The sequence below is a fragment of the Saimiri boliviensis genome, chromosome 1, assembly GCF_048565385.1.
Source record: "Saimiri boliviensis isolate mSaiBol1 chromosome 1, mSaiBol1.pri, whole genome shotgun sequence".
In the NCBI taxonomy this organism is placed as follows: domain Eukaryota; kingdom Metazoa; phylum Chordata; class Mammalia; order Primates; family Cebidae; genus Saimiri; species Saimiri boliviensis.
The window spans coordinates 23,220,600-23,236,655 of NC_133449.1; the positions used below are offsets into that span (position 1 = coordinate 23,220,600).

A 16,056-nucleotide genomic window follows, 5' to 3' on the forward strand; every position below is an offset into this window, starting at 1 on the left:
TACTAAAATTACAAAAATTATCCAGGTGTGGTGGCATGTGCCTCTAATCCCAGCTACCTGGGAAGTTGAGGCAGGAGAATAGCTGGAACTCGGGAGATGGAAGCTGCTGTCAGCAAGACTCCATCTCAAGAAAAATAGAAGAAAAAAACACTTGAATAAGGGCAAAAGAATTTATCATTCACCTTAATGATTGATGGGTTAAAAATCCAAGCTAGGATCCCCCTGACGTTAGCTGTGTAACCTTGGGCAAGTTGCCTAAACATTCTCTATTTCAGTTTCCCCTTCTGTTAAACAGGACCAACAGCAGTACCTACCTCCTGTAGTTGCTATAATTAAATGGTGAATGCTTGTAAAAGTACCTGCCACTTAGTTGTCTGCTACTACTAATACTACTGCTGTATTTGTTATCCAAGCATTTATACTGTTGTTTCTTTTCTCTTTGCTGACTAGATTGTAAGCTCCAAAAAAAACAAGGACCTCAGGTGTAACTCCAGTGCCAAGAACGGTGCTTTGGCAAACAGCAGTTGCTCAAATAAATTTGTGAAATAGATGTTGACCTGTGATGACAGAGAACTGCCTGTACTTTCCCCTGCAGCTGTCATGCTATTTCACTTCTCAGTCTGTGCTTTTGTTGGTCCTTCTGCCTGGAAGTTCTTACCCATCTTGATGCCTCAGCTCAAGCATCAGGTTTCCCAGAAAGGCTTCCTTGAGGTTAGGCTACATGCTCCTCCTCTGCATAGCTACAATGCCTAATACAAAATTCAATCTTAACATATGCTGTATTAGACTGAGATGACGTTTGTGTATCTGTCTACCCCCACAAGAAGCAGTCAAGCATAGGAAAGATTAAAAGCATCAACTCTGGAGCCAAACTGCCTACTTTTGAATCCTGGATGTGTGACCTTGAGCAAATCAATCTATAACTCGGTTTCCTGGTCTGTACAATGGGCATGATAGCACCTATCTCAAATGGTTCTTGTGAGGATGAAAATAATTTGCATTTGTATCTGTCCAGCACTCAGAAGTCTCCAGCACCTAGTGAATGTGAAGTAACTATGTTAAATTATGTTATAAAAATCTCCTTGACAGACACAATGTCTTGCTCATCTTTATACTTCCTCAATGCCTAGCACTCTGTAGGCGCTGAATAAAAGTTTAAATGTTTACTGCACTGACAGCTATTACACTAGTCCAAACAAAACGATTAGTGCCCAAACTAAGATAACAGCAATAAAGATGGAGAAAGGGTGATAGGTGTGAGACACGCTTGGGGGAAATAAATCAACAGAACGTGCTGCATGATTAGAATGAGATGGGTCATAAAGAAGATAAAGTTCAGGATGACAGCTAAGTTTCTCACCAAGATAGGGAATATAAGGGAAGCAAGAAGAAAAAGCAGAGTTCCTGGCAATTTTGTTTATTTATTTTTGAGACAGAGTCTTGCTCTGTTGCCAGGATGGAGTGCTATGGCACGATCTTGGCTCACTGCAACCTATTACCTCCCAGGTTCAAGCGATTCTCCTGTCTCAGCCTCCCGAGAAGCTGGGACTACAGGCATGCACCACCATGCCCAGCTAATTTTTGTATTTTTAGTAGAGATGGGGTTTCACCATGTTGGCCAGGATGGTCTCAATCTCGAGTGCTGAGATTACAGGTGTGAGCCACCGTGCCCGGCCTCTGGCAAATTTTTAACGAAAAGCTTCATTCACTATTTAACGAAATTTAAAAACACTTTAAGAGCTTTTAAGAGCACCACACTTAAAAAAAAAAAATGTAAACTCTAATGAACCATGACAGAAACCTGGCACACAACATCAAAAAGAATTTAAACTCCATGAAGACAAGGACTTTTTCTGTTTAGTTTGCTGCTTTACTTCTAGCACCTGTGACAGTACCTGTACATGGTCACACACACACACACACACACACACACACACACACACACGAACAAATTTTGGTAAAGTGGGGCTAGACTCTAAAAAAGCCAGATAGAGATGAATAGCAAATATAATGCCAACTTTCTCTGAAGTCTTTCCTTATTTTCCCCATTCCTATAATTAATTGGTTCCTGTTCCAGAACTCTGAACACTGTGTTCCTTCTGTTAAAATCCTTATTCCACTGAATCATTACTACTGGTATACATACCAACTGCCCTAGCAGACTCGAAGCTACCTGAGGACAGGAAACTGTCACCTGTGTATCCCACATGCCCGGCACAATGCCAGGCACACAACTAACATATGAATGTGGGGCTAAGAGAGAGGATGTATATATTTTTAATAGTCACTAGATAACTTTGTAGGTGTCAGGGTACAGGGATAAGATGAAATAGATTTAAAGATTTGCCTCAGGTTTTACTGTAGTTTTGAGTCTTATGGAAATTAAAACTGGATAAATAAAACTTAATTTCATCTCCAGAGTCCAAAAAATTTGACTGAGTCTCAAATTATAAGCTCTTTATGTAAACATTCCAATAGTGTTAAAAATATGTTTTGCAGGTTTATTATTACCAATCTTTGATACAGACAAAAGCTCAAATCATAGAATCTGAAAATCAAGCAAAACAAAATCTTAACTAAAATTCACCGTTTTTACTGATTCAAAAAACAAAAGGATTTATGTTGAAGAAGATCAGTGTACTACATGAACATGAAAAGGTATGTCAAGGCACACTGCAAAAATAGGTAGTCTAAAGCCAAGAACATTCTATTCATTTGAAGTAAGCCCTTCAAAACTCTGGTATGAAATCTCTCTGTTCATATTATGTGCTGTACTGTACAAAGTATGCTTATAATAACCCGATAAAAACATTTTAAACTAAATGAACCATATGACCTGATCATATGTTATCGTATAGCCTTCCAGTTAGAAAAACAAATCTCAGGAGAAATCCGTTTGCTTCTAGACAACATATTTTAGACCATCTTCAACTAAAACTAAAACCATATTTTCTCAACAGAAAAAGCTTTCAGCTAAAAAATCATGAGGCATACTTAAAATCTAAAAGGAACACATAACATAACTTTTTGGATGCTTAATAAGCAGCAATATGCCTCTCTGTAAAATAGTCTAAATCAGCTAGAAAAGTAGCACTGCATTTGTAGCCAACAGGGATCACAATTAAGCTAAAGAAAGACATGTTTTTCTTGTCATCTTTATTCAAGTATTTCACAGCAGTTATATTACAAATTACAGTAAATGTTCAAATTCCAGAATTCAAAAATTAAATAATTTACTTCAACTAATGTAAAATGAAGTCAAATGCAAAACATCAATTTAACACAACTCTAAATTAAAACTACAAACCCAAAATAGACCATAGTTGATGAAGTCTACTTAAACTACAAAGTAGACATACATGACTGAAACCAAACGGGACTCCCAAAGTCTAAGTAACCAGATGTACAGAATACGAAAGATGCAGGTACAAGTCCAAATTCAAGCTTACAATGTGATTACAAATAATTATAATAACAATGGCATTCAGCTACGGGACCTGACACTGAAGATACCTACTGAATAGCACCATAGCTGAACCAACTTAATCAAAAATAGGAAGAAATTACCAACCCACTCCCTAAAAATAAAATCCAGTAAACCTACAAATACATTGGCTTATGAGAAAAATCAAGTCATGAAACAACATTTAAAAAAAAAAAATCACAGGTGAGATTCAAGCTCAAAAACACAATTAACTCCACAGCCATCAGTTTCAACCCTAGTGTGGTTCCATCATCTTTAAAAAGCTCCCAGGGTCCCCACAGCTGAGCATGAACTATTGCTGGGCTATGCTGTGATACATATTTTACTCATCTGAGAGCAAGATTTTACATAGGAGCTTATCATTTATAATGCTCACAATAGGAAATAAGAACAGAGGTCAATTTGTACATATTTTTTGCCAATGCTATACAGCAAAAATGAAGAACTTACAGAAAAGTAAACAAAATTGAGTCCACTTAGATAATTTCACAAGCTGCTTTAAACTATAGAACCACCAGATACCTGTAAAATAAGCAAAACTGGTACATTTGTTTTTTTGTTTTTTTAATTGAGGGAAAGAAGGCCAGAGGAGTTGGAACAATTTCAGCTCATTTTTCTCCCCTTGGCATTAGATTGACTTTCTCTTTAAGACCTAAACTGTTCGAAGTGGCAGTTCCTATACTGAGGTTGCCTCCAATTATTCCATCTACATTAAGGTTAAAAAAACAAACAAAAACAACTTGATCTTTTGGAAGCATTTTAATGCTGAAAATAAATACATTTCCCTTGTCAAATTCACTGATGGCTAAAATCTTAATTGTACAAATTGAGTAACCTACTAAGAAACGTGTGCGTTTTTTTCCTTTCACAAGTGCTGCTGTTACTTGAACAGAATGTTTCTGAATTAGAATAACTGGAATAAATATTTAAAAAAAAATAGTGCAGCAAGAACCTGAGACTTGCAAAAAACCCTTTTACCAGTAACTTGCTACAAAAAATCTGCTACATCTTATTTCATCAAATCTTTAAATTCTGTAACAATTTCCATCAAAATACAAAATGCTAATGTATTAGACAATAAAATAGTTTGAATTGGTATGATGGTAATAAATACTAAAGAAAGCATGAAAATCCTCCCAATAATCAAATTAGAGGTTTCAAATAACCTCCCCTTTAAAATGGTTCATCGTTAATCGCACTTGCCCACCTTAAAAATACAGTGTGTCTACATGGGTAGCATCTTGACTTATATGACTAACTGAATATTACAAAAACTTCACAGACTAGGTACAAAGAAAACACATGGCATTAAAAAAAATTAAGCTAGGATTAGAAGGCGTTAGACGTAAATGTAAATGCAAAGAAGCACTTTGGATTACTGCAATAGGCTATGGCCAAAGTATGCTTTCTGCACACTACAAAGAGCCAGAGACAAGGAGACAAGTACCTTAGCTTCAGGATGTAAACGGTGGCAAAGTGATTACAGAACTCTGTAAACACTGTTGGTAACTAAAATACAAAAAGCTGAGGTAGCTCAGAATCTCTGCAGTAGTCCAAGACCATTTGCCCTAATTAAAACCCAAACTACATGTGTTGCATATATTGAAAAGACACACCTGCAGCTAACGGCTACAATGAATGAAGATATCAAGCGAACTTGTCGGCAAAATTTTCTACCTTTTTGTTTAAAAATCATCTGATAAAAAACGTCACTGCACCCTTTGTCTCTTTGCAACTGCCTAGACTGTGTTTCCAAATTTGTAGAAAGTTTTGTAAAACTAGTAATGCATAATTAATTTCAGATACGTACAATTCACAGAAATCACTCAACAAGATTCAAAATGGTTTCCAATCAAAATGAAGAGCTGTGAAGGTAAGCTTACGAGGTGGGATCTAAACATTAATACTGTTATTCAAGGGCCATACCAGAGCTCACTTGCAATTAAGCACACAGAAAATGAATTTTATGGAGCTTCTGACGAATTCCTCTCTTTTCTGTCCATTTGGCAAGTCCTGGCTTTAAAAGAAAATATCAATTTACTACATATGAAAATCATTTTTCTCTGGGAACTCAAACATGAATAACTATTAAATTGCCACTGGCAGAAGAAAGAATGGCCACTATCTATTTATTTTCTAGTCATCATTGTCAGCAATACCAAAAAGTGTGGAGTTTTGTTTTGTTTTTTTGTGTGGACTGTGTATTATTCGTTGTTGTTACTACATATTTCTTAAACCGAAATAGACCTTACAAGAAAACTTACCATTTTAGTATATTATGTGGCTTACTGGGTGTCTTGATTGAGCTTTGAGAATAAGACAGGCATTTCAGACCCAAACAGTGGTTGTCTCTTAATGACACAGAGTATCAAAACTTATTTCCAAGGTTGTGACCAAAGAAAGCTTTCTAATTTACTTGCTTCAAACAGCCCATCCTTTTAGCCTTATCTTCCTCAAATGAATAAAAAGGCACGTTAAAGGCAGTTCTAAAGAGCCTGACCTAATTTCATCCAGTTTCTTCAGCTTCCCACCAGAACAGACCATAGCCAACTCTAAAACACGTTTCAGTCCATTACCCAGATGGGGGGAAAAATTATTAAAGGGGTAAAATGTAGAAAAAAAGATTAACAAGTTGCCCACTGTTTAAACAATTCATCACAGTTAGAGCTGCCCCATCCAGTTTCCTCCTGTTTGCTGGTCTGCTCCCTAAGAGAGGAGTCTCCAAAAGAGAGTGCACGAAAAGAGGAGCAGAAGCGAGAGCAGTTTCTGTAGCACCAAAATCTCCAAGCTGTGGGGTTGTATTTTTTATTTGTGGAAAATACAACATGTTTCTGAAGTTCTGTTTGGTTCTTGTAGGCTGGTTGGTTTCAGGTACCTGAGACAATAGCACCAAATTCAACAGAGAGAAAGAATGAGTAAGAGAGCACTTTACACCAAGGCTCTGCACATAATTGGTGCAATTTGAAATTGAATGGCTCAGAAGACTGCTCTGTCAGGAGCAGATTGGAGAGGATAAACCACTCATCTTGTAAAGTTCATAGGAATGTCTCAAACATATGAACTGTTCTTTCCATCTCCTAAAAAAGGAAAAAAAAAAGCATGTTATCTGTTAAGGGAAAAACAAAAGTGTTCCTCATTATGGAAGAATTCACTTTAAATTTTTAGGGAATGAATTTGAGATACAGGTTCAACTTTGAATACTTTCCTGATTACAGTATCATAGCTAATTAAGACTATCTGCCCTAGACACTTCCAAGTACCTCCAATTTTATATTTAGTGTAATAAGGATGATGATGATAGTCACACTCAAAGAATAACATTATGCCAATAATATCAGTATGAGGTATAAGTAATATGAATATAAGGATGATGATAGCAACACTCAATGATTAACCTAGGCCAGATATTTACTAGGAACTTTCTATATATAAAATACATAAATATAAGTAAATATTTGTATTTATATATATGCATATAATTTATATATATAGTTTTACTCCCATAACAACACTGAAAGTTGAACATAGGTATTCCTATGAGGCCCATTTTACAGATTAAAAAAACTGAGGCACAGAGGGGATAAATAATTTGACAGCTAACAGATGGCAGTCAGGATTTGAATACAGGCAGCCTCACTCCGGACACTAAGCCCTTCCTTCTTCATTATATTTCACTAACTCCCAAAGCAAAATGACTGCATTCTACATAGCAAAACTTATGCCAAAAAGCAGAATGCATTGTGTCTCCAATTCTATTCACTCCAACCAGAGCTGAAAAGACAGGGGGAAAAAAGCCAGAATGGGTGGCTTCCATCACCACCACCATGAAAGCCACTCGTTGCTGATTCTGCTATCAATCCCTTCCCTCCCTAAATTAGGCCTTTAGATTTTTAGGGTTCCACAGAGATGTTTCACTGGTGAGGAGTATTTACTGCATTCAAGCTAATAAAACTACAACCATATGAACAAAGAAGTTCTAGAATGTAAAAAATGTGAAGAACTCTACCCCGCACATTTTACTCAGGTGGGCAAATGTCAAATACATCTAAGACACTTGCACTTTTTCCCTCCCTTAAAACAGCTCCAAAGAAATTCTATTCTATGTCTCTACAGAATTAATAGGCTGTATTAACAGATCATCATCTGATCAACAAGTTCTTCTATGTGATCGACAAAAATCACTCCTGCTAAATGTTTTATCATATATTGCCAAATAAGAAAAGAAAATCAAATTATAAAACAAAACATACAATATGACCCCAATTTAAAAATACATATATACACTTATACAAATGGCATGTACATCTAGACATTTTAAAAGGTTAGAAGATATTCTAAAAGATTAATACTGACTAGTTCTCTCTAGATCAGGCGTCCCCAAACTTTTTACACAGGGGGCCAGTTCACTGTCCCTCAGACTGTTGGAGGGCCGCCACATACTGTGCTCCTCTCACTGACCACACTTCCTGAAGTGTGGCGGGGGGCCCGATAAATGGCCTCAGGGGGCCGCATGTGGCCCGCGGGCCGTAGTTTGGGGACGCCTGCTCTAGGAGGTGGCATATAAGTGATGCTTTTTTTTCTCATTTGTGTTTTCCTGTGATGTCTATATATTACATGACTTAGTACAGCTTTGTAAAAATGTGATTACAAAATAATTTTCAAATGTGCACTTGCTTTGATTCAAATGCCTTATTCTTTATTTTTGCATGAAAAATAACTATATCCTTTACATATAAATCTTTAATATACTAAAAATATTCCTTGATAGCAGATATTTTGTCTTACTCTTTTTTTTTTTTTCCATTTCAAACACCTAGCATAGACCACCAGATAAACAAGCTAACAGGCAAATGAACAAAGAGAGTTGAATTAAGTCATTCAGCCATTTTGTGGGTAGATGAGTGATTACATTTGCTCAGATTACCTGAAAAAGCAGAAGTGTGGTTTAATGATGGAAATTATATAAACAAAGATATAAGCTTAAGCTCATATTTATATGGGAAGAAGTTCTCTCGGTTCAGAGTTGTCTAGAAAAGGAAAACTCCATCTCTAAAAGCATCTAAGCAAAAGGACAGTCACTCCTTCATATGGCTAATTTGCAGGAGTAGATTTGACTAAACAAGATGACTTTTGATCTGTCAATTAATGGCAAATAGGTCTCAATGCCCGTGCCAATACCTTTACATCAGCAGTGGCTGCCTAGGAAGCAGTGATAAGGAGTGTGGGACCATGACCACATCCAACAAGCCCAAGCGATAGGCTCAGTAGGCATGTCAGTTATAAGCAAGTAAGCAGAGAATTGTAACATGCTATTCCTACATATTTACCAACCTAGAACCATGGATTTCTGTTTTGACAAAAAAGGAACCCCAGATTACGTCTTTCCAGAAACAAAATGGTACGGAAAGCCTTTATTCTTCAAACTATAACTCTTAATGATTCTTCTTACCTTAAATCTTCAAAACATTCTTTAGTTGCTTGGTGAAAGACATAGATGTAGGCAAAATAACTTTCAAGTAAAAGCACATTATTTGTATTCTACAAATAAACTAAACACTTACCTCTACAAGTTGTGATTTGTCATAATCTTTACGATGACGGTAGATGCACTGACTAAGAAGAGAATATAATCTCTCAAGCTGATCAACTGCCAGATTGTTGCTTTTATCTACCAACAAATCAAGCAATTTCTAAGAAAAAATAGAAGAAAAGAGAATAAAATGTAATTTGATTTCACTGGTCAAACTGAAATTGGATATTCAAATGGCTATACAGTAAGCACCATAAAGCTAGAATGTACAGTGAACATGAGGTTAAAAGATTCAAGAGCTTGCAACTATTCCCTTAGACTATCTTGGACTATTCCCGTATCTTTCAACTCCTTAAAATACACAACTTTTTTTTACTAGAAGCTCTGAGGCATTTGTAGTCCAGGGTTAAAGCAGGAAAACTAGTTTTATTCAACTGCCTAAAAACACATTCAAATCTCCATCCATTCATTTAAAACTGGGAATAGCTAAGCTTACCTTTAATCTCTCACGATCAACTATAAGAGGAGGCACAGGCTCAGATGGCTCTTCTGGAACCAGTTCCAGGCTTGTCGTTTTTGCCTGCTCTAAAATTAATTTACGGTATTTCTTTACTTTAGAAGCACCTATAATTGAGACAAAAAATACACTGCAGCAAGTAAAAGTTAAGAAAAATCAGTCTGAAGTGACAATAAATTATTTTACCCACCACAAATCCCTTTTGGAATGAGGAAGGATATATTCCTAAGCGATTTTTTTTTAAAGCAACCCCATGTGGTAATTTTTTTTTTTTAATTGGTAAGACTAGGTAACCCAAATTAAAGAAAACTAAGCTACAACTTAAGCCAAGCCAGCTGGTGGCCCACACCTGTAATCCCAGCACTTTGGGAGGCCGAGAGGGGCAGATCCCGAGGTCAGGCGATTGAGATCATCCTGGCTAATGTGATGAAATTCCATCTCTACTAAAATATAAAAAATTAGCCAGGCATGGTGGCGCACGACTATAGTCCCAGCTACTCGGGAGGCTGAGGCAGGAGAATCCCTTGAACCCGGGAGGTGGAGGCTGCAGTGAGCCAAGATCCAGCCACTGCACTCCAGAGCAAGACCTTGTCTCAAAAAAAAAAAAAAAAGTCAAGTCATACTAGAATATCACCTAATAGGGCCAGGCGCGGTGGCTCAAGCCTGTAATCCCAGCACTTTGGGAGGCCGAGGCAGGTGTATCAAGAGGTCAAGAGATCGAGACCATCCTGGTCAACATGGTGAAACCCCGTCTCTACTAAGAATACAAAAAATTAGCTGGGCATGGTGGCGCATGCCTGTAATCCCAGCTACTCAGGAGGCTGAGGCAGAATTGCTTGAACCCAGGAGGCGGAGGTTGCAGTGAGCCGAGATCGCGCCATTGCACTCCAGCCTGGGTAACAAGTGAAACTCCGTCTCGAAGAAAAAAAAAAAAAAAGAATATCACCTAATAAGCATATCTGCAAAAAGAAAGATAAAAGCAGTCTTCACCTCTAAGCGCTCATTTAAAAACAGTCTTCACTCCATGACAATGACAGCTATCATTTTACAACTGGGAGCTTTCAGAACCAGAAGAAGTGAAGCAACCTAGAAAAGCAGATACTAACAAAAGTGGGGCCCACCTGTCTACACATTTGCCTCCCAGCCTAAAACATTCGCTTCAGCATTGCCTGAAATTTCTTATCTTTCTGTTACACTGCCTAAAATTCTATTAGAAATTGATTCAGAGTTTAACATTTTTTTCTTAAAAATATAAACCCACTAAAAGTGTAAAAGGACTGGTGTTCTTTCCTACCTTAGAGTAAATTAGTATAATCTAATTACTTTCCTTCTAACATTTTGCTGAGACCAGCCACACTAAACAAACAAATTTTAATGTGGCTAAGCATAATTTCACGGACCCAGGCACTTAGAGAGGTCAAAAGGGTGGGTAGACCATGAAGCCCTATGCTCCCCTAAGTAGGACTCTAAAGAAGAGGCTGAGGGAAGGAACACAAAGACAAACTTAGATTGTTTCAGAAATTCATACAGGATGTGGCCCATGTCAGGGACACTAAGGAGACCGTGTTTATTAAGTGTCCCAATGCAGGGACCCTGCCTCCATCCTGCATTAGTCCTTTTACTTCTTACTCCCAAGTTTTTTAACTCTTCCTTGTCAACAACTGCTTTATTTATAACAGCAAAAGAACCACCAAAGTGTTGCCTTCAAAAACATGTATCATGATAGATCAGAGAAATTTTATATTTCAGGCTGCCTTTAATGTGAAAGACTTAATAGTTCAATTACTATATGCTAAGAGTTTTGTTAAAATCATACTGATCCTCATTACTACATCCATGGACTTCCAGAGGCCTAAAAACTCAGATTAGGATACTGTCCTGATAATTCCAAATGAAAGCTTCAGGTCAAACTTTTACACAATAATTACCTTTATAGTTTTTAGATCACCAACTGAACACAATATTAATTTAGGCCTTTTTCAGCATGCTTATAGAAATCAGCATTAAAATAGATTTCTCTATCTCCCACCCATTTGGCCTCATACCAGATTCCTTTTCCACTTTTCCCATGCTGTCATATTCATTACTTAACCATAGCTTTAACATATTTTTAAAGTTCTGTCTATCAGTTAGCCTAGAATGAATACTGCTCTGAAAACTATTTTAGTATTAAATATTGAAAAGTTCAATAGGTAGCATTTAAGAACAGCAAGTCTCTCTTTATTCACTAAAGGAATTCTTAGACTTTGAATAATATTTTCCTGCTTCCTAACTCTGCTAAAGGACTTAAAATACTGGCACGAAAAAAAAAAAAACAACCACCACCCTTTTCCCACATACCCCAAATCCCAGGCTGAAGCTGTGTACTCCACACAATTTAGAGAAAATAATGTAATTTCAAGATACCCTCCTATAAGAGCACCTAACCAGGAAGGAAATGTATATTGAGCAGGGTAGATATTAACTCACCCCAGACCCTGCTTTGGACTAAAGAATAATGATAAAGACAGCCTAGAAACCCTTAACTTCCTCTTTCTTCTGCTTCTTAAAAGAATCATGTAGCCATAAAAAGTCAGAAGCTGGGAGAATACTCTGATTCCCTAAGAACAAGGTAAACTTGACAATGAGCACTCTGCTTCTTTCCTTCACCACTGGACTTACAAAGCAATGACGGCTGTTAGACTGAACAGCCCTTGGATTCAACTAACAATGACTGCCTGGAATGAATATACCTTAGTATGGGCCAGTTACCATGAGAGACAATTAAAATACACTATTATTTAATCCCTGCAACACCATTCTGAAGTTCAATTTCCTAGATGAATAAATAGGCTTGGAGAGTGTAAATAACGAGCTCAAGGTCACATGATTATAGTGAATAGGAGTGGGAATTTAACTTAGGTCTATATTGCTCTTCCGAATATATCCTACTGCTCTTATGACCAAGTCTTCTCTGCCCACACTCAGCCCATGCCAATAATTCTTCCTGGAATTCCATCTTCTTAACACTTGTGGATTTACTCAGCTTTCAGTCAGAAATCCCTGAGGCTAGGGGTGAAAATCAGGCAAGAGGCAGAAGAGCAAGTGGCCAGTAAAGCAATGCATTTGCAATGACACCCGCTTTGAAACTTACAGCAAAATTGGGTGTGTGTGTGCGTGTGTGTGTGCACGCGCATGCAAGCGATTTTCTAGAGAGAGGGGTGAAATTTTAACAGATTCTCAGAGGGTTATAATTATTCATCAACTTTTACTACTGGGAACCAGATAAAATATGTAATGAATTAACTCTGGAGTTTAAACCTTCAGAAGATTTTTCAAATATTAGCTCTACCTTCTTTATCCAGTTCTGCATCTTTAACCTCCACATCAGGGCCAGGTTCTAACTTCTCATTATTGCTACATTCCAGTGCCTCTAGTTTCTCAGGATCATCTCCATGATTTTCAATCGAAGTTTCTGGTTTTTCCTTTGACTGGTCCTCCAGAAGAATCTTTTGTTCAGAACTACGTTTATCTCCACTATCACAGAAAGAAACTACTTCAAGCTTGCCATTCTGACACTCCAGAACTGGTATTCCTTCAAAACTGTCAGTGGAAGCCTCACCATTTAGACAGTTTCCTTTAAGGAAAGCCTCTTTCCTGGAGGTCTGCTCCGGGTTTAAGGAACTGCTGCTGTTGACGAGTAGAGATTCATTTGAACTTTCCTCCTCAGTAGATGCAAAGTTCTCTTTTGTGCCTGCTCCGTTGTTAAGCCTCTGCCCCTGGTCCATGTCCATGATGTCACAGGATGATTCGTCATTGGTCATAGATAAGTCTCCAGTCTCTTCTCCATTTTCCTCATGACAGTCAGTGCTTACCTCAAACTCTCCATTCTCTAGCAATTTCCTGTCCTCTGTATGGTTCTCATAGTCTGCAAATTTGGTGTCTTCTTCATCTTTTTTTAAATTATTAACTTTCCTTTTCTTAATAATTCCTTTACCCCACTGTGATCGCCTCCTTGATTTTCTCCGAACCCGAACTGTTTTACAAGGAAGGAAAAAAGATAGGTAGAACTTGGAATGCAATATCAATTTTACATGTTTATTAAACAGGACCCAAAAGAAAGTAAACCCATGCTGATGTAACACACAAACAAAAACTACTTAGCTCTTGACATCCATGCTGACTAACTCTTGCAACCTACAAGTGGAATGGATATGTCAGGCATGAACTCTGCAGAATAAAAAAATTTTTTTAATTTATTTCCTGTATGAGTTTACTCAGCACTAACCTTTTCTACTATCCTAGATCCTACTTTAGGACTATTCCTAATTTTCAACATCCAGAAGCCACGCACATAATATACACATTTAAAGAATGACCACACTGCCATGCTGCCAGAAAGTCTGGGGCCAAAGCCTTGGATTTCCACCAGGAAGACGGATGTTTTGCTAGCAAAAGGTAGCTCCTAAATCATGAAGGAAAATAAAGACATGATTCAATATAGCCTAACAGAACAGTTAAGGGTATCCTCACAAAGAAATCTCTCCTTCCAGAAAAAGTAATCACCCACAGTAAGTATGACAATGGATAGATGCCTTATGAAAGTTATTTGGACAATTTGGTGAGCCAACTGTTAATCTCTTCTAGCACAAACAGTTTACCCAGCAGCATCAATTTCTTGCGAAGTTATTTGAGAATATGTAGGAAAATTAAGCCCTCTGCTATCAAGGCAACAACAACAACATAAACAAAACAAAACAAGACCGAAAATAAATACTCAGTCACCTATGTGAAAAGGGAGGCCTCAAAAGTTGTAAGAACTATACTCTTAGATGTTAGAAATTATCATGAGCTTTATGAGTAGGCAGCTGGGGCCTCCAAGTATTAATGGACCCTGGAATTTTTAATTTATCACATATATATCAAATTGAGGTAGATGGTTAAGCAAGTCTACCTCATTGTCCCTTAAATAAACAAAAAGTTAACTTTTATTTAAAAATTTGGGACACTTGCATAATACAATTAAATGTTCTTCAGAACACTTAAATACAAAAATTATTAAAGCAAATAACTTAAGCTAGAGCTGAATCACTTCTGGTATCTAACCCCAATTCTAAATACTAGTGTGCTGAAAGAATCAGAGAATAAAAATACTCATTTTCTCTGTGGTTATAAACATAATAATTTTAACTTAAAAAACCACAATATATATGTTTAATATGTCATAGCTGAAAAGCTTCCTGGACAAAGATATTTTTTAAAGAAAATATATGCTGGGCGTGGTGGCTCATGCCTGTAATTCCAGTACTTCGGAAGGCCAAGACGGGTGGATTACAAGGTCAGGAGATTGACACCATCCTGGCCAACATGGTGAAACCCCGTCTCTACTACAAATACAAAAATGAGCTGGGTGTGGTAGTGCACACCTGTAATCCCAGCTACTTGGGAGACTGAAGCAAGAGAATCACTTGAAACCAGGAGGCGGAGGTTGCAGTGAACCAAGGAACCAAGCTTGTGCCACTGCCTGTTTCCAGCCTGGCAACAGAGACTGTCTTTAAAAAAAAAAAAAAAAAAAAGGAAAGAAAAGAAAAAGAAAACATAAATACAAAATCACTAACTGTAGGCTGTTTAATTCATAGTTTTAAAACTTTATAGAGACAGAAAAGAATATGGTCTTTTAATGACAATCCTTGTTTCTTATATTCACACTGTTGAATATGAATTTAGAATCTATCAACAGTGTATACTGTGTTTACATACTTCATCCTTTCATCTTTAATCCCTACTTCATCTCTGTAAATTCAACAACCTATTCACAAGAAATTCACAAGAAATGGATAAATTTAGTTATAAATATTACTCTTCTTTCTTATCTAAGAATGTATCTTCGAAAGGTTTCTGAAATCATCTCCAAAATTCAAGCTATTTAGTCATTTGGCTTAACATGTATTTTTCCTTCTTCCTTCAAAACTGTAACCCTGCTGGCACTACCTTTTCATTCTTTTTCCTTATTAATTTCTATTTTTACAATTTAAAGTTACAGGATAATTAGCATAGAGAAGAAAATTTCTGTATTAATCTACTATTAAAAGCTGGTACACAGGCTCACGGGATAGGCATTTGTGAACATCCCATTAACTACAAGAAAAACTAATCTAGTCCATATAAAAAATGAAAAGCATTCAGCTTGCTCTGACTCTGAAAGGTACAGCTACTACGTTTTTACTACCTTACAGGCCATTCCTGACACTGTAACCTCTCTTATTCTCCAACCATGTAACTGAAAGCACAATAGGTTTCTTTTTCTTTCCTAAGCCATGAACCTAGAGCAAAATGAAGCTGAACTCTGCTCAATCAAGAATCACCTCAATTACCTGACATGTAGTACACTAAGCAATGGCTGGAAGTCCCACTGAAGCAAGTTACTCCAGGATGCTTTCATCCTGGCTAATACTATGAGAGAAAATATTCTTAATCTTTGGGAAGGAGGATTGGAGATATTTCTCTCTTCCTTATATAATTATTTCTAATGGTTGATATAATTTT

General features: G+C 37.1%; 1 protein-coding gene across 4 annotated transcripts in view; it reads right to left on the reverse strand.

Annotated features, from left to right (window-relative positions):
- Window positions 1-3,141: 3,141 nt before the first annotated feature.
- Window positions 3,142-16,056, reverse strand: part of ATAD2B (ATPase family AAA domain containing 2B) — a 195,650-nt gene continuing 182,735 nt past the window's right edge. For all 4 annotated transcript variants that reach the window (XM_074394602.1, XM_074394596.1, XM_074394609.1 and 1 more), the window contains 4 exons: window positions 12,863-13,546; window positions 9,511-9,638; window positions 9,046-9,174; window positions 3,142-6,561 (listed from right to left, as the gene is read on the reverse strand). In XM_074394602.1, coding sequence (XP_074250703.1) covers window positions 6,520-6,561; window positions 9,046-9,174; window positions 9,511-9,638; window positions 12,863-13,546 — 983 coding nt within the window. In that variant the 3' untranslated portion in view covers window positions 3,142-6,519. The remainder of the gene's footprint in view (window positions 6,562-9,045; window positions 9,175-9,510; window positions 9,639-12,862; window positions 13,547-16,056) is intronic.